This window comes from Somniosus microcephalus, chromosome 3 (assembly GCF_052327205.1).
Source record: "Somniosus microcephalus isolate GS21.2 chromosome 3, FLI_Smic_1.0, whole genome shotgun sequence".
Taxonomy (NCBI): domain Eukaryota; kingdom Metazoa; phylum Chordata; class Chondrichthyes; order Squaliformes; family Somniosidae; genus Somniosus; species Somniosus microcephalus.
In genome coordinates this window covers 281,565,639-281,589,796 of record NC_140989.1, presented here as the reverse complement: position 1 = coordinate 281,589,796, position 24,158 = coordinate 281,565,639, and the positions used below count along the sequence as shown (strand labels likewise).

General features: G+C 40.2%; 1 protein-coding gene across 7 annotated transcripts in view; it reads left to right on the top strand.

The window, feature by feature from the left end:
- Positions 1 to 24,158, top strand: part of kifap3a (kinesin-associated protein 3a) — a 249,575-nt gene that overhangs the window by 74,470 nt on the left and 150,947 nt on the right. For all 7 annotated transcript variants that reach the window (XR_015077662.1, XM_085982637.1, XM_085982636.1 and 4 more), the window contains 2 exons: positions 343 to 525; positions 9,338 to 9,496. Coding sequence is in view for 6 of the 7 variants with exons in the window: in XM_085982637.1 (XP_085838763.1) it covers positions 343 to 525; positions 9,338 to 9,496 (342 nt within the window). In the remaining variant the exon portion in view is untranslated. The remainder of the gene's footprint in view (positions 1 to 342; positions 526 to 9,337; positions 9,497 to 24,158) is intronic.

Below are 24,158 nucleotides of genomic sequence, written 5' to 3'. Positions count from 1 at the left end.
CCAGAAGTTGATGTATAGTGAAAATCAATCTTTGTTTGTATTTGCATGAAAATTCTGAACAATTCTGATATGAATGATTGAAACAATTTTTCAGTTCCATTGAACAGTGTTACTATTATTTTAAAATAAATGATACCTAATGTGTAATTTTGTTTGAGTGAGACTTCAGTCATACTCCATGTTGCTGTATTTGGTTTAGTTTCATATATTTTCCTCTTTTTATCACAAGTGCTTGAGTGCAATTGTCATGCTTTATACCACTATTAATTATAGTCCAGAATTGTTTAATGGCAGCACAGAATCCTTGTTTTTTTTTCAAACTTCTTGTATGTTCTTTATTAGTTGCTTTCTATCTTCTGTTGAATCTGGCTGAAGACACGAGGACTGAACTGAAAATGAGGAACAAGAACATTGTCCACATGCTTGTGAAATCACTCGATCGAGAAAACTTTGAGTTGCTGATCCTAGTGATGTCCTTCCTAAAGAAACTCAGTGTATTTGTGGAGAACAAAAATGATATGGTAGGTAGACTGGAGCTCCTGGCACGTTTATTTACACTGACCGGATTATTAAGAAAAACTGCAGCCATCACAAAATAGTTTATCACATTGAAATTAGCATTTTCAAATGTCAAAATGAAGTTGAGAATATGCAAATCAACAAAGGGATAAAAAGTGACCCCCCGTTATCAGGGTAAAAAAAGAAAAAGTGCTGTCCCAAATTGCTTAACAGCCAATGAAGTACTTTTGAAGTGTAGTCGCTGTTGTAATGTAGGAAACGTGGCAGCATTTTTAGTGATGTCGATTGAGGGATAAATATTGCCAGGACACCGGGGGTAACTCCCCTACTCCTCTTCGAAATAGTGTTATGGGATCTTTTATGTCCACCTGAGAGTAGATGGGGCCTTGGTTTAATGCCTTAGTACTGCAGTGTCAGCCTAGATTTTTGTGCTCAAGTCTCTGGAGTGGGATTTGAACCCACAACTTCCTGACTCAGACAAGAGTGCTACCAACTGAGCCACGGCTGAACTTGGGTAGCTAGTAATGGGAAATAAATGTCAGCCTTAGCAGCAACACCCATAGCTGAGAATAAATAGAAACAAAGTCTCGGTTGGTACTGAGTATGTCCAGCTACACCTGATACTAAAGCGTAGTCACTGAAATTCACTAATCTTCCGGTGACCAGGTCAAGATGGGGCTAACTGTTGTCCAAAAAAGACCAACTTTTGGGAAAAAAATTGGCCTGTTGAGGCGTTCAGCCAATATTTCTTGCCTTTTAGGCCAAACTGAATTAAATTTCTGAAATGCTATTTACTCTGCCAAATCCATAAAGAAACAAACCTGGCGTGGGCTACACTCTGGTGTGAACTTTACCAGCGCACTTAGTAAGCATAATTAATTTTAAGTTTTCAGCTGGGCAATGAGAATTAAACAATATTTTGAATAAATGAACTTTGCTTGGACTTAGAAGTACCTCTTCTGAGCTGGCTGTCAGCACTTCTAAGGAGATAGGTGTAAGGTGGATGGTACGGTGAAGGAGGAACAAAAGATCAAAGAATTTTGTTTTTCTTTTAATCATAGAATCTTGCAGCAGCATAGATGGAGGCCATTCAGCCCATCATGCCTGTGCCTGCTCATTGAAAGAACTATCTAATTTAATTCTACACCCCTACTTTTCCTCATATGAAATCTGCTTCCACCACCCTTTCAGGTAGTGCGTTCCAGATCTTAACAATGCCCTGTGAAAAAAAAATGCTCCTAATTTCCCCTCTAGTTCTTTTGCCAATTATTTTAAATCTATGACCTCTGATTACTGACCCACTTGTCAGAGGAAACAATTTCTTATCTCCTCCATCAAAACGCCTCCTTATTTTGAATACCTCTATTAAACCTCCCCTTAACTTTCTCTGCTCTAAGGAGAACAATCCTAGTTTCTCCAATCTCTCCACATAACTGAAGTCCCTCATCCCTGGTATCATCCTGGTAAACCTCCTCTGTACCCTCTCCAATGCCTTCCTAAAGTATGATGTCCAGAATAGTACACCGTATTCCAGCTGAGGCATAACCAGTGTTTTATAAAGGCATGATTTCTTGTTTTTGTATATAATCCTATTTATAAAGACAAATATCCCATATGCTTTCCTAACTGCCTTATAAACTTGCCCTGCCACCTTCAAAGATTTGTGAATATGTAGCCCCAGGTCCCTCTGCTGTTGCACCCCCCTCAAAGTAGTATCATTTAGATTGTAATTCAGATGAATATTTGAATTACTGTACAAAATAATACTGTCAGCGAACAGGATTATACAAAAGAATTTACAAATTTTAAAACCAAATAAATATTTACAAATAGCAGGCTTTATCAGATTTTTTTGAGTGCTCACAAGTCAAAATCAATTTGAGACCATGCAAAGTAGAAGAATATGAAGAAAGATTGGTAAGCAACATGAAGGGAAATACGTTTAATAAACAAAAAAAGGAAAAGAAAGAGAAGAAAATGTTTTTGCATTTGACCAGAGTATGCACAACCAATGCAAAACTAAAATTCAATCCAGTTTTATTTTTGAATTTTAGTTAAAGCTTTTGCCTTAAATATTTTTCCCTTGCTCTTTTTTCTATTTCAGGAGTTAGTTCTGTAGCTTAGTGTAGCTGACAGGTTGTGTAACTGCTGTTCTATATTCTGATGGAGCATAGTTTTTTTTTAATTAAGAAGCTAGCCTTCTCTATTCATTTTAATACATTTTATTTTGTTATATAGAGACTGATGAAGGGAAATTCATTTGTTGCCTCATTCATCTTTGCAAATGTTGGTAATTCATTGGCTGGCTAGATTAAGCGAACATTTACCTATTCAGTAATTATTCGATTCTAGACTATGTAATTACTCTTATCTAAACCATCTAATAGTCCATCACCTGCTGTATGTACTCATTAAGTATGAATGTGATTTGTGTAAAAAAAATTATGTCACCTGCTGTATGTACTCATTATTATTAAGTATGAATGTGATTTGTGTAAAAAAAATTATGTAGTCAGTTCTATATTTAAAGACCTACTCAAGCACATCACATCCTTCGAGATATTTGCACTCCTCCAGTTCTGACCTCTTGCACATCCCCAATTTGAATCGCTCCACCATTGGCGGCCGTGCCTTCAGTTGCCTAGGCCCTAAGCTCTGGAATTTCCTCCCTAAACTTCTCTGCCTCTCTACCGCTCTTTCCTCTTCTAAAGCACTCCTTAAAACCTACCTCTTTGACCAAGCATCTGCCCTAATATCTCCTTATGTGGCTCAGTGTCAAATTGTATTTGATATCGCTCTTGTGAAGCGCCTTGGGATGTTTTACTACGTTAAAGGTGCTATATAAATACAAGTTGTTGTAACAATGGTTTCATCCTGGAATATTTTTTTACCTAATTGCTAATATAGTTCTATGGCTGCTGGCAATCCTTCAGTATCTCATTGCATCCTTTACGTGATCTTAGACAGCAAGTGTTGGATGTGAGGTGTGCTATTCGATTGTGAACCGAGTCGAATCCTGTCTGCCACCTGCACCTGCAGACATTGGGGATGGTAATCATTGCTGATTTTGTCATCGCTACCCATTGAGATGCTGAAACCAATTGCAGCTCTTTTACCCACTCTGGCTTGAATCAGTTACTTAGCACAACTTGGGGATCAAGTCTAGGACGTTCCTGGCCTGTATATCACAATGCCTCAGTACCACACTAGACAGTGGATTACCCACTGAGCCTTCGAGCTAACACAACCTGAACTGTTCTAACAACATTGTTCTAGTTCTACATGCTTTTTTAGTGCCAGGGAACAGTTACATCTATAAGTCCACTCGGCCTTTTTCTATCTAAAGTACAGAGACTGTTTTTCTCTGTATTCTGTCACTTTTTTTAAATGTTAAATAAATGTGTATCGGAACTTTTATATTTTTGGGGGCGGGAGGAAAATACCATGTTAATGTAACTCCAAAATTTTCCAGGCTTTTCATACTTTTTAATCAGCTTTGGAAGTCTTTGAAAAGTCACACCTGGAAGTAATCCTATGTGAGTAACAGAGGCATTCATCAAAGCTGAAACATGAACAGTTGTTTCAAATCTTGCCACTTTTCCGAATGCAGGTTTGTTTAGTGTTGAATAATGGCGCACTTTTTAATGTGTTTACAACTGTAGAATTGTGTATTTCATTGTGTCCCAGAAAAGGAGCCATAGTTTTATTTTACTCATTTACTCTGGACATTTGGTAAAAATGAATAATTACTGGGGATATTAATAAGACGTTTGTCTGCCTGAAAGCTTGACTTTAATAACTGGGTAAATTGTTAATCTCCGGCAAAAAGTTTAAATTTTTTTTCTATTTCGTAGCATCAAGGAAAGCTTTCTTTGGTTGATTTTGTACTTTTTTTTAAACAAAAAGAAAATAGCCCATTTGTAGCTTGCTGTGTTTTTACTGAAAGCTAATTAATCACTTTAGAATTAGAATTAGTAATGGTCCCACTTGCGCTTGCCAAATGGAGCTTATACTGGGCACAAGTGCGGGATGAGAGATTTTAGTTTAATTTTATATCGAGCTAATTTCATACCATTGAGAACTGTGAAATAAATGGGGAGTTTTGATTATATCTTCTCATATGTTGCATAGTAACCAAAGGGCTTTAAATGCAGTTTACCTATTAAACATTAATAACCTTAATCATTAAAAGTACATTACATATAATTGCATGCTTTCTAACTTTTTTTCCTGGAGGTATTAAAAATGTGAAACTAGCATGGGTTACGTGTGACTGTCTGAAGACCTTAAATGTTTTGTAATGATGTGCTAAATCTTAACCATATTGTAATTAAAGCCAGCTTTTCTTCAATGTGTTTTGTCATTAGCCTAATGCTTTTGCATCAAGAAAAACCTATAAAGACATTAAGCACTGTTTAGTGCTGAAAATGAGTTACAGGAAAAGCGATTTGGACATGCAGATGTTTCAGGTTAAGACCCAGATGATCTGTACATGGACCCCCATATGTGCGGCATCCTCACAAGTTCTCAATTTCTTTTTCATCCCACCTGTGTACACGTGGTATGAATTTGTTGAAAGTGGGCAACTCACCAAAATTCTTTTAATTAGATCATATATAAAGTGTTCAATGAAGAGAGCTGAGTACCACGAATGTACTGTATGAAGACTGTAGCTTGTTGGTGGATAATGAGTGACTTGCTTTATTTTTAACTCTCGCTGGTCTGTATGTATATTAATTATTCCTTGCCTTCTCAGTTTCCCTTTAATGCATCAACAAACTATTCTGTATCTACAAAAAATTCAGCAATGGTTGTGTTCACGAATAGGTATCAGTATGACTAAGAAAATTCACTGTTCTCCAATGATGAACAATATTCGTACACCAGTTGTTTCCTTAATATTACATGTCCCTCCATTTCACATTTTGTATAACACAGTATTTATGAACTTCATTGCTGAATTCCAATGGATGAAACTTTGTATTTCAAAAATACAGAAATGTGATTTAAAGTAAGTGTTTTATCGGTGTTAGATAATTACAGTTCTGTGGTGTTCAACATAAGTATAGCTCCTGCATTTTAAACATATAAACAGAATTACAGTCTTTCCTTGCATTTCTTCCTGCAATTTGCCACATAATTGCCTCCCTAAATTGCAGAAAGGGAGGACTAAATGGACCTGAGGACTTCTGTGCAGAAAGGAATTGCATATTGTTGTAAAGCAATGCTGAGCTGATTCTGGGAGGAGGAATCGGCTTACCCTCCTGGAGTTATCCAAGGCATGGAAGGCTCGGGGGTACAATACTTGTCACTGATAGTTATTTGAGAATTGATGTTCAGAATGGCTCTCGTGGCTCAGCACAGTATAGTTTCTAGAAATAGGTTACATATCTGATTTTAGCCTGCTTTAACAATGGGTGATGTTAATGGAATGAAAGCGTTTTAAAGTTTATGCAAAATTCCATGAAACGTTTCATGGCAGACTGTAAAACAGAATTCAGTCTAAGTTGAAATATATCCACTGATGCTGCAGTTAGAGCTGACCAAGGTCAGCTGTCTAGTGCTGGTTTCCTTTCTGGTTGTGAGTAGACGTCTACATAGTGTATAATAATGCAGCAAATTAAAAATTACATCTGGTGTGAATTTTGTTCTAGCTACTGTAAACTGCGTCTGGCAGCAGTTTCTTGCTACAGGTCAAAGCTTTTCAGCTATAAAAGATTCTACACCCATGGTGCACATCAAAGTGGAATGACCAAACTGTTCTTTCATTCTGTTGGAATTGTAACTGGATGGATGGTAGTACTGTACTTCAAGGACAAACCTGTCTAATACTTAATGGACTTGCTAGTTTTGTGTCTCTTTACCTTCCACTGTAGTATAAATCACAATCTCAATTGAGCAGTTAAAAGGAAAATCTTGCATTGTGATGTTTTTAAGAGTGATGATTCAAATGTTTCATTCGTATTAAATATGGTGAAAGGAAATACAGATATTGTCAGTGTAGTTGAGCTTGTTAATTATATTTTTAAAAAGTAGGTAAGATTTATTAGATGTTGGCAGAAAGTTGCTGTATACCAAATCTGGCAAATACATTATGCTATCTGTTTCATGCTAATTAATCAACGTGAAAATATAGTGAACAGTGAGGAGGATAGTGATAGACTTCAAGAAGACATAGACAGGCTGGTAGAATGGGTGGATACGTGACAGATGAAATTTAATGCAGAAAAGTGTAAAGTGATATATTTTGGTAGGAAGAATGAAGAGAGGAAATATAAACTAAAGGGTACAATTCTAAAGGGGGTGCATGAACAGAGAGACTTGGGGGTGGGTATATGTGCACAAATCGTTGAAGGTGGCAGGGCAGGTTGAGAAAGCAGTTTAAAAAAAGCATACGGGATCCTGGGCTTCATAAATAGAGGTATAGAGTACAAAAGCATGGAAATTATGATGAACCTTTATAAAACAGTGGTTCGGCATCAACTGGAGTATTATGTCCAATTCTGGGCACCACACTTTAGGAAGGATGTGAAGACCTTAGAGAGGGTGCAGCAAAGATTTACAAGAATGATTTCAGGGATGAGGGACTTCAGTTACGTGGATAGACTGTCGAAGCTGGAGTTGTTCTCCTTAAAGCAGAGAAGGTTGAGAGGAAATTTGATAGAGGTGCTCAAAATCATGAGGGATCTAGACAGAGTAGATAGAGAAAAACTGTTCCCATTGGCAGAAGGGTCGAGAACCAGAGGACACAGATTTAAGGTGATTGGCAGAAGAACCAAAGGCAACATGAGGGAAAACTTTTTTATGCAGCGAGTGGTTAGGATCTGGAATGCACTGCCTGACAGGGTGGTGAAGGCAGATTCAATTGTGGCTTTCAAAAGGGAATTGGATAAGTACCTGAAGGGAAAAAATTGCAGGGCTACGGGGAAAGGGCAGGGGAGTGGGACTAGCTGAAATGCTCTTGCAGAGAACTGGCACGGGCTCGACGGGCCGAATGGCCTCCTATGTTGTAACCAGTCTATGATTCCCTGCTAGTCATTATAATAATGTTTAGACTTGGATTTCTTTGTGTCCGATAGCAGGTTTTCCAGAGACGCTACCATTTAAGATGTTCTACAACAAAAAGTGTTCCACTCATATTTTCAAAAACTTTTAAATAAATATAAAAACAAAGTGCAGTAGAGTTTATGGAATTCAGTGCAGTATTTATTAACCTGAGGATTGTAACAAGTTGATACTTGCAGTTGTTAGCATTGCACAAATCTTAGATAGGAAATTGTTAGCCAAAGGATTTAAACCTGTGGTGTTTACTCGCAGTAAAAGCATAAACATGGTTAAATGAGCAACTGTCGCATGAGCACCAGCAGATTGACAAGTGGGTTTTATTATATTTCTTATGTTTTCTCTCTCTCATTGTCTCTCTTCATAGCGCTGCCTGGCTGTGGGATTTGCAAGTTTTTTTCTGTTGCTTTTTTTCCTCCTCTAGCTGGAGGAGACCAGCCAAGAGATAGCTATGGAAGTAGATATAGTGATGGAGGTACAGTTAACCCAGCATTCATATTGATAGTAAAAGCACTCTTAAAACTTGTTTTAACAGAGAGCTTTCACTGTTGCCATGAATGCTGAATAGCCGAGCCTCTCTGGCTATTTCTTGCTCTCAGGACACTGTAATTCTGAAGTGGGAGGATGGAGGATCACAATCTTTCATGTAAGATTTCTGCTGAATATGTGAAAATTAGCAGGCCTAGGTACTGTGGGATGCTTTTTAATTATTTGTGCTATTTCTAGAGTTTTGCTCTGCAAAACAAATCCGTGTACTTTAGCTGTCCTTTAATGTTACCAAATCCTTGGATTTGTTTTACAAATACCACATAGGCGTGTTTTGCAATCACAAAGTGTTTGATGTTTCCCATATAAAGACTTGATTAAACTCCTGCTGTGAAATTATATATTTTTATGCCACCTTCACCCTCTCTTCAGAACATTTGCTGTTCAGGTGTCTGAATCATCATCATCAGCTACTTGTGTGGTGTTGAAACAGATGATGTGGCATTTCTTTTTAAAACCCCTTTGAAGGCTGGAGCTGCACTTCTGCAGTAAAATAAATCCAAAAATGTAGTAAATTAAGAAATGGTAAAAGGTTACATGTGTTTTCTTCACTCTAGTTTATCAACCATCTAAATTTGCAGAGAATAATTTTGTTGGAAGTTCTGTGGCATAAAATATTTAGAACACTGCAATTCATTGTTAAAAGAGATAGAAGATATGCTTTTATTCAGTAAATACTAAACTTTTCGTGACCAAATTCTAACCTTTTAATATGACCAAGGGAGTGGGGACATCCTTCGAACCTGAAAAAAAGCATTTGTTTCTTTTTCAGTAAAACAAGTGCTTTTTGAAAATCATTTTCAGTTGGCGAAATGGTATTGGTGAAAGATATATTGGTGGAACTGTGCCGAGAAAGGCTAGTTAGAAAATTTTGTGAAATTAATAATTTCTTGACTTCCCCATCTCGCCAGTCTCTCAACTGCAGTGGCCTTAACAACACGAGTTAAATGCATATAATTTGTGTACTATTTCCTTCTGTCTCTTCTCGTTGCCCATTGCTATTTATATTTGTGAAATCCAACCAAACAAATCACCTTTGTGATTTTACAAGCAGAAACTGCTTTTGAAACATTGAGCTTTCGTACTGTTAATGGGGAAAATGAAGTACAGTACCCTCAGTGTTGACAAAGTCCTGGAACTTTGAAGAGGAAAGAACTTTACATGCTAAGAGACCAATATTCAGCATTTTGTTCTGTTAAACTGCAGGTAGAGTTGAACATCATTGAGAAGCTGTCCAAGTTGGTGCCCTGTGAACATGAGGATCTCCTGAATATTACTCTGCGCTTGCTGCTGAACCTGTCCTTCGATACTGGGCTTCGGAATAAGATGGTCCAAGTGGGGCTGCTCCCAAAATTGACTGCCCTGATAGGTAATTTTTTTACTCACAAGCAACAGACGATAGTTTCTTCTTTCAAAATTTCCTCTGCTATATCGGACGCTGAACATGTGAATGCCAAAGCAAATAACCCCACTGATGTAATGTAATAATAAATACCAGGAGCATGGGTTTCTGAGACGAGTCATGATCCAAACGTGCAGGGATAGCCGTTGTCCCCAATCAGCCAACCTCTTGCTGTGCAGAGGCATAGACTGGTGGGATGGAGGATTGGCGTACGGTGAAAGTGTCATCGCAGCTGTGAGGAAAGCAGGCACAGACCTGCACGATGCACTGCTGGTGATCACACACCAGTTGCACATTAATGAAATTCAAATCTGCGTTTCATGAAGGCGGAGGGCCAGTCTGCAAGAGCCCTCATGGTGACGTTTGTGTTGTCAGTGATGCTTTTACTTGAGGAAGTCTGCAATCTGCATGAACTCTATAGCCTTATTCTGCTGTTTCCAGTTGTCCATGGGGAACTTGATTAGCCAACATGATTTAGGAACAGGAGTAGGCCATTCAGTTTCTCGAGCTCTTCCATTAGATCATGACTAATCTGCAACTCCTTTTTCTCACTTTTGCTCAATATCCCTTGATACCCTTGCCTAATAGAAATCTATCTCGGTCTTGAAAGCTCCAATTGTCCCAGCATCCACAATCTTTGGAGGAGAGAGAGCTCCAGATTTCTACTACCCTTTGTGTGGAAAAGTGCTTCCTGATTTCACTCCTGAACGGCCTAGCTCTAATTTTAAGATTATGACCCATTGTTCTTGATTCCCACACCAGAGGATATCATCTCACCGTATCTACCCTATCAAATCCTTGCAAGCACCTCGATCAGATCACCCCTCAATCTTCTACTCGAAGGAACACAAGCCAACATGGATGCAAAATTGGTTAAGTGACAGGAAATGGAGAGTAGTGGTTCTAGGACTACTGCTTTTCTTCATATATATCAATGACTTGGATGTGGATGTACAGGGCACAATTTCAAAATTTGCAGATGACACAAAACTTAGAAGTATAGTGAACAGTGAGGAGGATAGTGAGACTTCAAGGGGATATGGTGGAATGGGCGGACACGTGGCAAATGAAATTTAATGCAGAAAAGTGCGAAGTGATACATTCTGGTAGAAAGAATGAAGAGTGGAAATATAAACTAATGGGTACAATTCTAAAGGGGGTACATGAACAGAGAGACCTGGGGGTATATGTATACAAATTGTTGAAGGTGGCAGGGCAGGTTGAGAAAGCAGTTAAAAAAGCTTACAGGATCCTGGGCTTCACAAATAGAGGTATAGAGTACAGAAGTGTGGAAATTATGATGAACCTGTATAAAACACTGCTTCGGCCCCAACTGGAGTGTTGTGTCCTATTCTGGGCACCGCACTTTAGGAAGGATGTGAAGGCCTTAGAGAGGGTGCAGAAAAGATTTACGAGAATGAGTCCAGGGATGAGGGACTTCAGTTACGTGGATAGACTGGAGAAGCTGGGGTTGTTCTCCTTGGAGCAGAGAAGGTTGGGGGAGATTTGATAGAGGTGTTCAAAATCATGAGGGGTCTGGACAGAGTAGATAGAAAGAAACTGTTTCCATTGGCAGAAGGTTCGAGAACCAGAGGGGACAGATTTAAGGTGATTGGCAAAAGAACCAAAGGCGACATGAAGAAAAACGTTTTTACGCAGTGAGTGGTTATGATCTGGAGTGCACTGCCTGAAAGGGTGGTGGAGGCAGATTCAATCGTGCTTTCAAAAGGGAGTTGGATAAGTACCTGAAGGAAAACAATTTGCAGGGCTATGGGGAAAGGGCAGGGGTGTGGGACTAACTGAAATGTTCTTGCAGAGAGCTGGCATGGGCTTGATGGGCCGAATGGCCGCCTTCCATGCTGTAACCATTCTATGATATCAGTGACTTACTAAATCCAAGTATGAACTACAGACTAATACATAGAAGCTATGTACAGGCCATTTGGCCCAACCAATCCACGTCGCTGTTTATCTTCCATGATGATAAATAGTTCTTACCATGCTTACCTGCCCTGTTCACTTTCAACTCCTTTTCTTTCATCCACTTTCCAATCTAATCTTGAAAGTTCCTGTCTCAACCATGAACCCTGGAAGTGAATTCCACACCTTCAGAACTTTCTGTGCAAGGATATTTCTCCTCTCTTTCTGAATCTCTTGCATTTAATCTTGCATCGATGGCATCTCGTCCTCAACCCCTCAACTGCTGGAAATAGTCTGTTTCTACCTATTCTCTCCCATTCTTTCACAATTTTAAACAATTTTGTCATATCGCCCTGTAACCTACATTCTTGTAACAAAAAAAGACCCAATTTTTCAGGTCTGTCGTAATATTTGTATTTTCTCAAACCTGGCAGCATGCTAGTGAATTTGCACTTTAATACCTCAATATCCTTCCTCTAGTGTGAAGCCCGGTACGGCACACAGTATTCTAACTGAGGTCTTGGATAGATTTTATATAGGTTCATCATTAACTCTTGAATTTTATATTCTATACCTCTTGTGATAAAACCTAGAATTCCATTAGCTTTTTTTTTGCAACTTTATCAACCTGAGGTACTGCCTTTTAATGTCCAATGAATCTATACCCACAAATTCCTCTCCTCTTCCACAGACTGAGCTAACTTCCATGCAATATATAATTATTGCTGTGTTTTTTTTTGCCAAAGTGTATCACCTCACCTTTACTGACATTGAATTGTACCTGCCACATTTTAGTCCATACCCCTATATTATCAATATCCCATTGCAGTTTCCTTTCGTCTGCGTATGTACTGCTCCTCTGATTGCTAATGCCACCTATTTTGGTATCATTTTGATGTCACTTCTTTGAGGCCTATATCCAAATCATTGATGTACACTGAACAGAAGTGGCTCCAGAATTACTACACACTTCCAACCACTCTGGAAAAACTGCCCTTAACTCCTACTCTCTGTTTTCTCCCTTTGAACCAGTTTTTAATCCAGTCTGTTATTCTGCCCCTAGTTCCAATCTTCTCTAGTAATTATATGTGTGGTACCTTGTCAAAGGTTTTCCTAAAATCTATGTACTCCACATGCATGGCATTTCTTCTATTGACCATGTTTGTTCCCTCCTTTAAAGAGGTTTGTCAAGCATGGTCATTCCTTTTGAAATCTGTGCTGATAACTTCTAACTATTTTCTCTATCTATATACCTGGTAATTTCATCCTTAACTAAGGACTTTATCATTTTCCCTACCACAGATGTTAAGCTAGCTGACCTGGAATTACCCTGGTTTGCTCTGTCTAGCTTTGTAAAAATGTGTTCTACATTGGCCACTCTCCAGTCCTCCAGCACATAGCCACACTCAATAGAACACTGAAATATAATTTCTCGGACCTCTGCAATTTCCTCTCTCATTTACCTCGGGATCCTAGGAAAATCCTGTTTTTTGATCATCTACAAATTGACTATATTCTCTCTGGCCGCACCTCACATTTAAAAATTCTCTTTTTATTGATGTTGCTGATAACGGCTTGCAGCCTGGAAGGAGCTGGACACAAAGAAGTCGAGGGCCGTAGCAACTTTGGCAGAAACAAGCATTGCAGTGCCACCTGCAGTGGGTTGCAGGAGGTGACAAAGGTCTGTGACAGCCTTCCTGGAGAAGTGCAGCCTCCTTATGTGCTACTCCTCTGAGTCCAAATACTTAACTCTGGGCCTATACACCCTGTTGGGAGGGGAAGGATGTGAGCTCTCTCCTCTGTTTTCTCCCTGCAGCTGCAGCTCTATGTGCTCTTTCCACCCGTTGCTGCTGTTCTAGCTCCATGGAATTGAATGGTCAGAAGGATTCTCATTTTCAGTGAGAATGTTGCCAGTGCCCCCTTAATCTTCATGAATGTTGTCGAGCAACAACAAGCAAATAAGAAAGTGATTCTGCACCCAAACATGACTGAAAAATATAAGCAAGATGTCTTCCAAACCTTTACAGCGAGTTAACTTTGTAACAGACGCATGCCCCTTTAAATACCACTGGAACTGGTTGTTTCCCACCTTGTACCGCTCATGATTTGTGGGTGGGTTTAGGAAGAAGTGGTGGTGGCAGTGGTGCCTTACACAAAAATGGAGTCCAGGACCTAATCATATAATAGGACCCTCATTTTTATATATTTATTTGGTCAAAAATCACAATAGGTGGGCCTGTGGCAGAAACTCAACTTTTTTCCCCCTGATTTGCACCCCGCGTTCATGTTGAAAAGCAGGGTGTTGGGCACAAAAATATCGACCCCAAGATTCTGAAAAAGATTCAACAGTGACCTCTAGTGGGCAATATTTTTGGACCACATCATTCCTGTGGCTGTTCCCTCAATTGCTCAAGACTATCTGTCGCTACTTGCGTAATAAGTTAATTGGTAGGCTGTTGAGTGCATCATAACCACGAGCCCAGCTATTAATACCAGTATAGGTTTTGGCGTACAAAATAAAGCTAAAATTATAACCTTCTCGGTGATGGCACTGTGAACATTTCCAGACATATGGGTAAGCTAAGTGGTAGCTGTGGCAAATAGTTTTAGCTCAATACAGGTTCAAGCTATATTTTCGTCGAGTCTTCCAGTTTGCTGACTTGACAGTTGGTTGTAAAAAGTAACCTTGTGAAGATGACTAATTGGGCCTCGAGTTACAAAACAATGACTCATTTATTACAGTTAATCTGTTCGTAATACAAGAGCCACTAACCCCTCTTTAGCTCATTTCAGGGAAGAGGAATTTTCTTTCCAGTCCGTAACCAAACCCTCTAATTGGCATGATCACAGCCATTACTGGTGGCTCTAAATGGCTATAATTTTATTTTGTGAGTGATGTTTAAACTATGGTGCCACCCCCTGTGCTAGTGGTGCCTCTGTGATTTAGAAAGATTATTGAATTGGAATGTTGATACTTTTAAGAAATCATTGGGAGGCATTAGAATAAATCTGCAGCAACAATACTCTTGGAAGCCTTAAGTATGTAATCATAAAACACATCTGACTGGATTTGACGGTAGTTTCTCCTGCTCTATCTCCATCTGTACTTAAATAATAGCAGACCAGTCATCATCTGGAAAAAAATAAGTTCTGATGCTCAATATTAGGTTAACATTCTGGTGGGACCCTTCATTTGAGCCTCCTATCTTTCTCTTGAATGTCTATCACTCCTCTTGACCCCATGGCTGCCTATTTAACATTAAGCTGTGAATGAGGCAGAATTTCCCCCAGTTGAATATCAGGAAGACGGAACCCATTATTTTCAGCACCCAGTAAAAACTCTTGCACCCTTGCCAGCAACTCTGTTCCCCTTTCTGGTTGCTCAAGCTGAACAGGGCCTTGTGCAACTTTGCCATTTTGTTTGACTGAGCTGTACCTTAAACTGTAATTCCTCTCCATCACGAAGATTTTTTTACTCTTCAGCTTCACAAAGTTGTCCACTTCTGTCCCTTCCTTACACCCACTCCTGTGGAAACTCATTCCATATCATTGTCACTTCAAGCATGATTTTTCCAAAGTCCCCCTTGTCAGCCTCCCAACCTCCATGTTCCATAAATGCAAAATCAGTCAAAACACTGCCACCCCAATCTGTCTCGCACTAAGCCACTCTCACCTATTAGCCCCTTCCTTGCTCCCTGTTCCCTAGAATGTTGAATTTAAGATCTTCATACTCATCTACAAATCCATCCAAAGCCTTGCTCTGTCCTACCTCTTCAGCCTTCCCCAGGCTTACATTCCCCAGACTTTTCCTCCTCTGAGAAGCACCGTGGGATATTTTTCTATGTTAAAGGTGCTATATAAACGGAAGTTGTTGTCTGGATGCTTGGACTTATTTCTCTTATGCACTTTAACAGTCTGAAAGATCCCATTTATTTCAGTGGACCTGAACCCAGGTCACAGAGTGAAAGAACAGTGTTGGACCTAGCTGTGCCACCCTGTTTTCTATGACCTAATGCCTTTGTAAACACACAGGAGGAAAAAAATCAGACAAATCACATCTCATTCGTCTTAACTCCAATCATTCTTTTATGATTGGATGGCACTGCACTACACATCTCAATTACTGCATTTTTAACATCATAACATTCTGTTAACTTTTAAATTTCAGATTAAAAAACTGTGCTATATTGAGCCAGAGATAAAAAGGAAACATTGTGATTACTGAAAATTTGAATTAGGAATAGAAAATGTTAAAAATTCACAGCAAGTTGGTCAGCAGCTGAAAGAAAAAGCATTTTTCCCTCTCTCGAATGCTGATCTGACTTGCAGTGGATTTCCAGCATCTTCCATTTCGATTTCTATTACGCCCAGTTACATTTGGCGGCACATCTACATGATCTTTTGTGCTTCGCCTGACACAAATGTGTATCATCATTCTGCTGATTTCTGAGTTCCCAAGGTTTTGTGACTGCAATGAGACCACCTCAAAAAGGTGAAGTTTAACGAGCTTTGTTGTGCTGCTTTCTAAAATTGCCAATTGTGAGGAAGGAGATAACTCGCCTATCAACTCTTTGACTTTAAAAATGTCACCAGAGATCAGAGCATTTAAGTACAGAGGCACAAACTTCACTTTTCCTGACTTGACAGGTGCAATTGGACGGTATCATCCCAGCTGCTTGTTTGTAGCATTTTCTAGATACTGTACTGTATAACTGGAACTATCTGCACAACTGCAACTCAGTTTATGGGTTCTGAATTTGTTGTATCTAAATTTATCTCTAAATGGCAGTGAATACTAAATTCAACCAACATAATGACTGAACAATCTGTTTCTTGTCATGATTAGTTAATCTTTTAATCTATTTTGATCTCCACACATTTAATTAATAGATTTACAGCTAATTGGTTCCTGCTTTTCCTTATTTATTATTATGTGCTTGTCAACTGTTTTGTAGTATTCCTGTAAAACTGTCTTGGCTTTTTCTTTACTCCTTTGGGGTTTGTCTCAAAATTCTCACTCCAGCTTCAAACGCGCACAGTCTTTAATGTAGGTGCTGAGTACCTGCCCTGACTTAAATGAGGTTTGTGTGCTTTATTAAATATTACGTGTCTGTGCAATGTGAGCAAACTTCACATAAGGCAGTACGATACAATTTTCGTTATTCCTTTCCCGCCCACTCCCCCCCCCCCCCCCCCCCCCCCCCCCCCATTTCTGAGTGTTACTTTTACATGGAAACCTGTCATAATACAATGCTGAAGTATCTTACGAGTGGAGGCCCTATTTTTACCGAAAAACCGCAAACAAAAAAGAGATTGCATTACCTGCTACTTAAGTTAATGGTTTTTGTGCTAGAAGTTAGAACCTTGGAGCCAATCTTGCTTATTGCATTTCATCTGTGTTTCTCATTGCTTTGTTTTTTCTCTCTTTTATCTCGATTGTTTTCACAAGCCTGTTTAATGCTATGCATTTTATCTTAGAAATCTACTGTACTTAACTCTCATTACTTAAATCGGGCCTTTTTAACTTCAGAATTAGTTGGAAACAAAATTGCAATTTCTTGACCTAGAGTATGTGCACAATCCAGTATCAATTTCATAGAATCATAGAATGGTTACAGCAGAGAAGGAGGCCATTCGGCCGGTCGAGCTCGTGCCGGCTCTCTGCAAGAGCACTTCAGCTAGTCCCACTCCCCTGCCCTTTCTCTGTAGCCCTGCAATATTTTTTCCTTCAGGTACTTATCTAATTCCCTTTTGAAAGCACGATTGAATCTGCCTTCACCACCCTTTCAGGCAGTGCATTCCAGATCATAACCACTCGCTGAGTAAAAAAGTTTTTCCTCATGTCGCCTTTGGATCTTCTGCCAATCACCTTAAATCTGTGTCCTCTGGTTCTCGACCCTTCCGCCAATGGGAACAGTTTCTCTCTATCTACTCTGTCCAAACTGCTCATGATTTTGAACACCTCTATCAAATCTCCTCAATCTTCTCTGCTCTATGGAGAACAACCCCAGCCTTTCCAGTCTATCCACGTAACTGAAGTCCCTCATCCCTGGAATCATTCTCGTAAATCCTTTCTGTACCCTCTCTAAGGCCTTCACATCCTTCCTAAAATGCGGTGCCCAGAATTGGACACACTACTCCAGTTGTGGCTGAACCAGTGTTCATCATAACTTCCTTGCTTTTGTACTCTATGCCTGTTTATGAAGCCCAGGATCCCGTATGCTTTTTTAACCACTTTCTCAACTTGCCCTTCCACCTTCAATAATTTGTGCACATATATCCCCAGGTCTCTCTGTTGATGCACCCCCTTTAGGATTGTACCATTTCGTTTATGTTGCCTCTCCTCGTTCTTCCTACCAAAATGTATCATTTTGCACATTTCTGCGTTAAATTTCATCTGCCGTGTGTCCACCCATTCCACCAGCCTGTCTATGTCCTCTTGAAGCCTATCCCTATCCTCACTGTTCACTAAGTTTTGTGTCATCCAGTTCACGTTGCCAGGGTATAACGTGGTTGTTCTTTACACAGCTTATTCTTGGTAGATGGAAATTGTGTCACATTGACAAGATTTGCCTGCATCATGTATAGATACCAAATTTCTTGTCCACAAAGCAGTATTTTCTATCTGGTTACATTTTAGAAAAAATATGAAACTCATTCTTTTGAATGCTGAATGTTATTGAGAAAATCCTCAGTTTTGGGCTGGTGTAGTGACTTCAATGTTGCGGTCATGCCTTCTTTGAGAAAGTACCAATGATCTGCAATCCACCAATTTATATTGCGCACATGCAGTTATTTGAAAGACCCGGTTCCTAACTTTGTTTTCTTGCTGACAAACCTTCCCTAACACCTGGGGCAGGTCTGTACAGGCCAAAGGTTCTAAAGTGACATTGCTAGTATGTTTCAGTTCAGCACACGTGCAGCCAGAAAAACTGCCAACCATTCCCCTGTCTCTGACCTGCTGTCTCTTGAGGTACAAGCAAGAAACACCTTTTTAGATGGCCTCAGACAAGAGGCCATCATTGACTTTACTGTGAAATTGTAGCTGCCTTTGGCAGTAGCACTGTACAGTGAAAGTAGCTTTGAGGTTCCTTGATTTTGAACTGCGCTTCAAATTTCTTGAAATTTGTATTCCATCTGTAAGTAAGATTCACTGGTTCTCGAATAGGAGTTCTTGTAAGTAGTGGAGTGAGAGAAAGAGCCTAGCTGAGCACATCTCCTGAACCCTGTTATGGAATGACATTAATGATACTCATATCAAACTCTGAGACACAGGCCATCCTATCCTTCCAACTGAAGGGAGGCCTTAGGAAGATGTTGATGGAGGAATAAACTGGGTTAGTTTTTTTTCAAAACTGTTCTTGTATCTAAAAATGTGAAGCTATGATCGTGCCCTGTTTTGGATCACCATCACTGTCCCCTAAGAGTTAATATTGTGTGCATTATAATTCTGTTTGTGATACCCTTTGGCTGTCTACTTAGTTTACATAAGTGCTGCCAAAATGTATGTATTCAACTTAACTACCTCACCAGACTTAGGGGGACAATTAATCTTGCAGATTACTATAAAAGAGGCCCTTATTGCTACTGTAGTTCTTCTTTAGTTTTAATAGACCATTGCTTGTTATTTTTAGGGCCAATCTTTTACTATTCAGCTTATAAACAATCATACATTTTTCCTTCAAATGAAGTGAGGTAATAGCAGGGGTCAGATGTGGCAAAACCCCTAACTAAAACCATCTGCCACAGCCAGTGGGGGTGCAGTAAAGTTGTATCAGGATTGCTTGAAGTTATTGATGGCAGTAAAATTTATGCTTCCTCCTGTTTTCTCAATTAAGTGGAGATGCTTTTTTTTTCCCCCTGGTGTTGGACTGGGCACACATGGTTTTAATAGATCATGTGCAAATATTGCCCGAGTTTCTGTCTCTGTAGTGCAGACTTCTTAAAGAGGATATAGTTTACAAATAGGTTGTTAAATGTGAAGTGTGCATCACTCATGAAACCCAGTAAACCGGAGTATCTCTTTTACAATGATTCACTCAATCAATTCAAGTCAATTTTATACAATCTTTTCAATGTCAACTACCCGGTATAGTTAGTGTACCTGAGTTGGATTGGACCCCATGAACCATTAGTAAATTACTTGATTAAGCATTTATTTAAAGATGCGGTGCTGTATAATTTTTGAAATACTGTACATTTTATTTTAAAGTTACCACTCTGTATCTTAGCACAAAAGTTATTTTTTATTTTTTTGAACAAACACAAAAATAGAAGTATAAGCTTTTTTGAAATGCATTTCAAAAAAGCAAGGAAGTACGTGATATGCTCCATCTCCCAATCACCTTGTTCCACTTGTTGCTTTCTCCAGTTACATTACGCTACTGGTCTGACACTAGTAACTACAGAGTGCGAAGTGCAACTGGCAAGATTGGAGTTATGCTGTGACTGGCACTCTGCTGTGAGAAGAGAACTCTGCATAATAGACCTCAGCTCTACAGTGCCTTTTTTAAAGTTAGGGGGGTGTGGAGCGGGAGTATCTGGCTTCTCATTACATATATAAGACTCAGTGCTATGTTTATGAAGTGCTCAGGGGTCCAGTGGATGGTGTAAGCACTTTATAAACCCTGCTTCATGTTGGACTAGTTATACTGCACCCGCACTAAAGTTGAAAACGTGAAATGGTTTACTGGCAGGTATGTTTCACTGCTTGGCTTTAGTGTGCTTGGGAGTTGGGTTGGAATCTAGCTACTGAGTTATACTGCCTCATGCACACCCAAAATCATTTTGCATGAATGTGACAGTGGCGGTATAACTGTTGCTCTGAAGATACCATTTTGTAGTATATATTTGACCGAACTCTCATTCACAACAGCTTAGTAAACTGAAGATATTTTTACCTCCTGGATACCCCACTGTTCGACGTCAACTCACGTATTGAGTTTGAAGGCAGCTGTGTGAGCCCAGCCTGCCCATACTGGTCAGCAAACTGATTTTGCATTTACTTGCTTATATAAACCTTTTGAGCCATTGGCGAAGGGTTGAGGAGCAGAAACGAAGTTACAAGCAATTTTGCAGTTGATTTATGTTACAGCTGCTGTGTCACCTTGCAATATAAGTGCGATGATTTTTATAGCGCAATTTCCCTGATGCAGTATTATAGAAGGGGTTTTGTGTTATAAATGTGCTATTAGTGTCAGAGTGCACTTTCCAGTGGCTAGAGCCATACCTAGTACAAATATGAATGCTTGTGGTTGTTGCAAGCCAATTATCTCAGCCCCAGGACATAGCTGCAGGACCTCCTCAGGACAGCGTCCTAGGCCCAACTATCTTTAGCTGCTTCATCAATGACTTTCCCTTCATCACAAGGTCAGAAGTGGGGCTGTTTGTTGATGATTGCAGTGTTCAGCTGCATTCACCATTCTTCAGATAATGAAGCAGTCCATGTCTGCGTGCAGCAAGACCTGGACAACATTCAGGCTTCGGCTGATAATATTTGCACCACACAAGTGCCAGGCAACAGCCATGTCCAACAAGAAAGAGCCTAATCACCTTTCCTTGACACCCAATGGCATTACCATTGCTGTGTCCCCAACCATTAACATCTTGAGGGGTCACCATTGACCAGAAACTCAACTGTACCAGCCACATAAATGCTGTAGCTTCTCGAGTAGGTCAGAGACTGGGTATTCCGCAGCAAGTGGCTCACTTCCTGACTACCCAAAGCCTCTCCACCACCTAAAAGGCAGGAGTATGATGGAATACTCTCCACTTGCTTGGATAGGTGCAACTGCAACAACACTCAAAACTGAACACCATCCATGGGTGAGTACGGCCAGGTGAGTATTTATACTACTCTATAGTTTGACAGTTAAGATTAATAGTTTATAAAATTTAGAAGGTCTTAATTTTTGTGGTTATAGTTTCTAAGGTCTCTGTTGTGCATCGGGGAGTGCTAGTAACCAAGGGCCCTTGAGTATATAATTTAATTGTAGTGTAATTAGTGGTATTGATTTAATTTAATTTAAATTAATTAAAGGGTAAGTCATGGCAGGACAGCTTGGCCCCATGGCATGCTCCTCCTGCGCTATGTGGGAAATCAGGGACACTTCCTGTGTCCCTGACGACCATGTATGCGGGAAATGTATCCAGCTGCAGCTACTGACAGACCGCATTCCGGCGCTGGAGCTGCAAATGGATACATACTGGAGCATTCGCGATGCTGAGGACATCGTGGATAGCACGTTTAGGGAGTTGGTCACACCACATGTAAAGGCTGCACAGGCAGGAAGGGAATGGATGACCACCAGGCAGAGTAGTAGGCGCAGGCAGGTAGTGCAGGGGTCCCCTGTGGCCATCCCCCTCTCAAACAGATATAGCACTTTGGGTATTGTTGAGGGAGATGGCTTATCGGGGGAAGGCAGCAGCAGCCAACTTCCTGGCACCATGGGTGGTTCTGCTGCACAGGACGGGAGGAAAAAGAGTGGGAGAGCCATAGTGATAGGTGATTCTATTGTAAGGGGAATAGATAGGCATTTCTGTGGCCGCAAACGAGACTCCAGGATGGTATGTTGCCTCCCTGGTGCAAGGGTCAGAGATGTCTCGGGGCGGCTACAGGGCATTCTGGAGGGGGAGGGTGAACAACCAGTTGTCATGGTGCATATAGATACCAACGATATAGGTAAAAAACGGGATGAGGTCCTAAAAGCTGAATATAGGGAGTTAGGAGGTAAATTAAAAAATAGGGCCTCAAAGGTAGTAATCTCAGGATTGCTACCAGTGCCACGTGCTAGTCAGAGTAGAAATAGAAGGATATTTCAGGTGAATACGTGGCTAGAGGAATGGTGCAAGGGGGAGGGATTCAAATTCCTGGGACATTGGAACAGTTCTGGGGGAGGTGGGACCAGTACAAACTGGATGGTTTGCACCTGGGCGGGACCGGGACTGATGTCCTAGGGGGAGTGTTTGCTAGTGCTGTTGGGGAGGGTTTAAACTAAAATGGTAGGGGGTTGGGAACCTGTGCAGGGAGACAGAGGAAAGGGAAGCAAGGATAGAAACAAAAGACAGGAAGGAGAAAAGCAAACGTGGAAGGCAGAGAAATCAAGGGTGTAAATCAAACAGGGCTACAGTAGATAATAATAAGTGTTAAAAAAACAAGCCTGCAGGCTTTGTGTCTTAATGCGAGGAGCATTCATAATAAGGTGGATGAATTAGCTGTGCAAATAGGTGTAAACGGATATAATGTAATTGGAATTATGAAGACATGGCTCCAGGTTTACAAAGGCTGGGAATTCAACATCCAGGGGTATTCAATATTCAGGAAGGACAGGCAAAAAGGAAAAGGAAGTGGGGTAGCATTGCTGGTTAAAGAGGAGATTAACACAATAGTAAGGAAGGGTATTAGCTCTGATGATGTGGAATCTGTATGGGTAGAGCTGAGAAATACCAAGGGGCAGAAAACGTTAGTGGGAGTTGTATACAGACCGCCAAACAGTAATGCTGAGGTTGGGGATGGCATTAAACGGGAAATTAGAGACGCGTGCAATAAGTGCACAGCAGTTATCATGGGTGACTTTAATCTACATATAGATTGAGCAAACCAAATTAGTAACAATACTGTGGAGGAGGAATTCCTAGAGTGTATACCGGATGGTTTCCTGGACCAATATGTCGAGGAACCAACTAGAGATCAGGCCATCTTAGACTGGGTATTATGTAATGAGAAAGGATTAATTAGCAATGTTGTACGAGGCGCGATCATAATATGATCGAATTCTTCATTAAGATGGAGAGTGAAGTAGTTGAGTCAGAGACTAGGGTCCTGAATTTAAATAAAGGAAACTACGATGGTATGAGGTGCGAGTTGGGTAGGATTGATTGGGGAACGTTACTTAAAGGGTTGACGGCAATGGCAAACATTTAAAGATCACATGGATGAACTACAGAATTTGTTCATCCCTGTTTGGCATAAAAATAAAACAAAAAAGGTGACTCAACCGTGGCTAACAAGGGAAATCATAAAATCCAAGGAGAGGACATATAAATTGGCCAGAAAAAGCAGCAAACCTGAGAATTGGGAGCAGTTTGGGCTTCAGCAAAGGAGGACAAAGGGATGAATTAAGAGGGGGAAAATAGAATGAGAGTAAGCTTGCAGGGAACATAAAAACTGACTGTAAAAGCTTCTATAGATATGTGAAGAGAAAAAGATTGGTGAAGTCAAGTGTTGGTCCCTTGCAGTCAGAATCAGGGGAATTTATAACGGGGAACAAAGAAATGGCAGACCAATTAAATACATACTTTGGTTCTGCCTTCACAAAGGTGGACATAAATAACCTTCCAGAGATGTCGGGGAACATAGGGTCTAATGAGAGGGAGGAATTGAATGAAATCTGTATTTGTAGGGAAATGGTGTTAGGGAAATTGACGGGATTGAAGGCCGATAAATCCCCAGGGCCTGATAATCTACATCCTATGGTACTTAAGGAAGTGGCCCTAGAAATCGTAGATGCATTGCTGGTCATCTTCCAAAATTCTATAGACTCTGGAATAGTTCCCATGGATTGGAGGGTAGCTAATGTAACCCCACTATTTAAAAAATGTGCTAAAGAGAAAACGGGGAGTTATAGACCGGTAACCCTGACATTGGTAGTGGGGAAAATGCTAGAATCCATTATAAAAGATGTAATAGCAGAGCACTTGGAAAACAGTG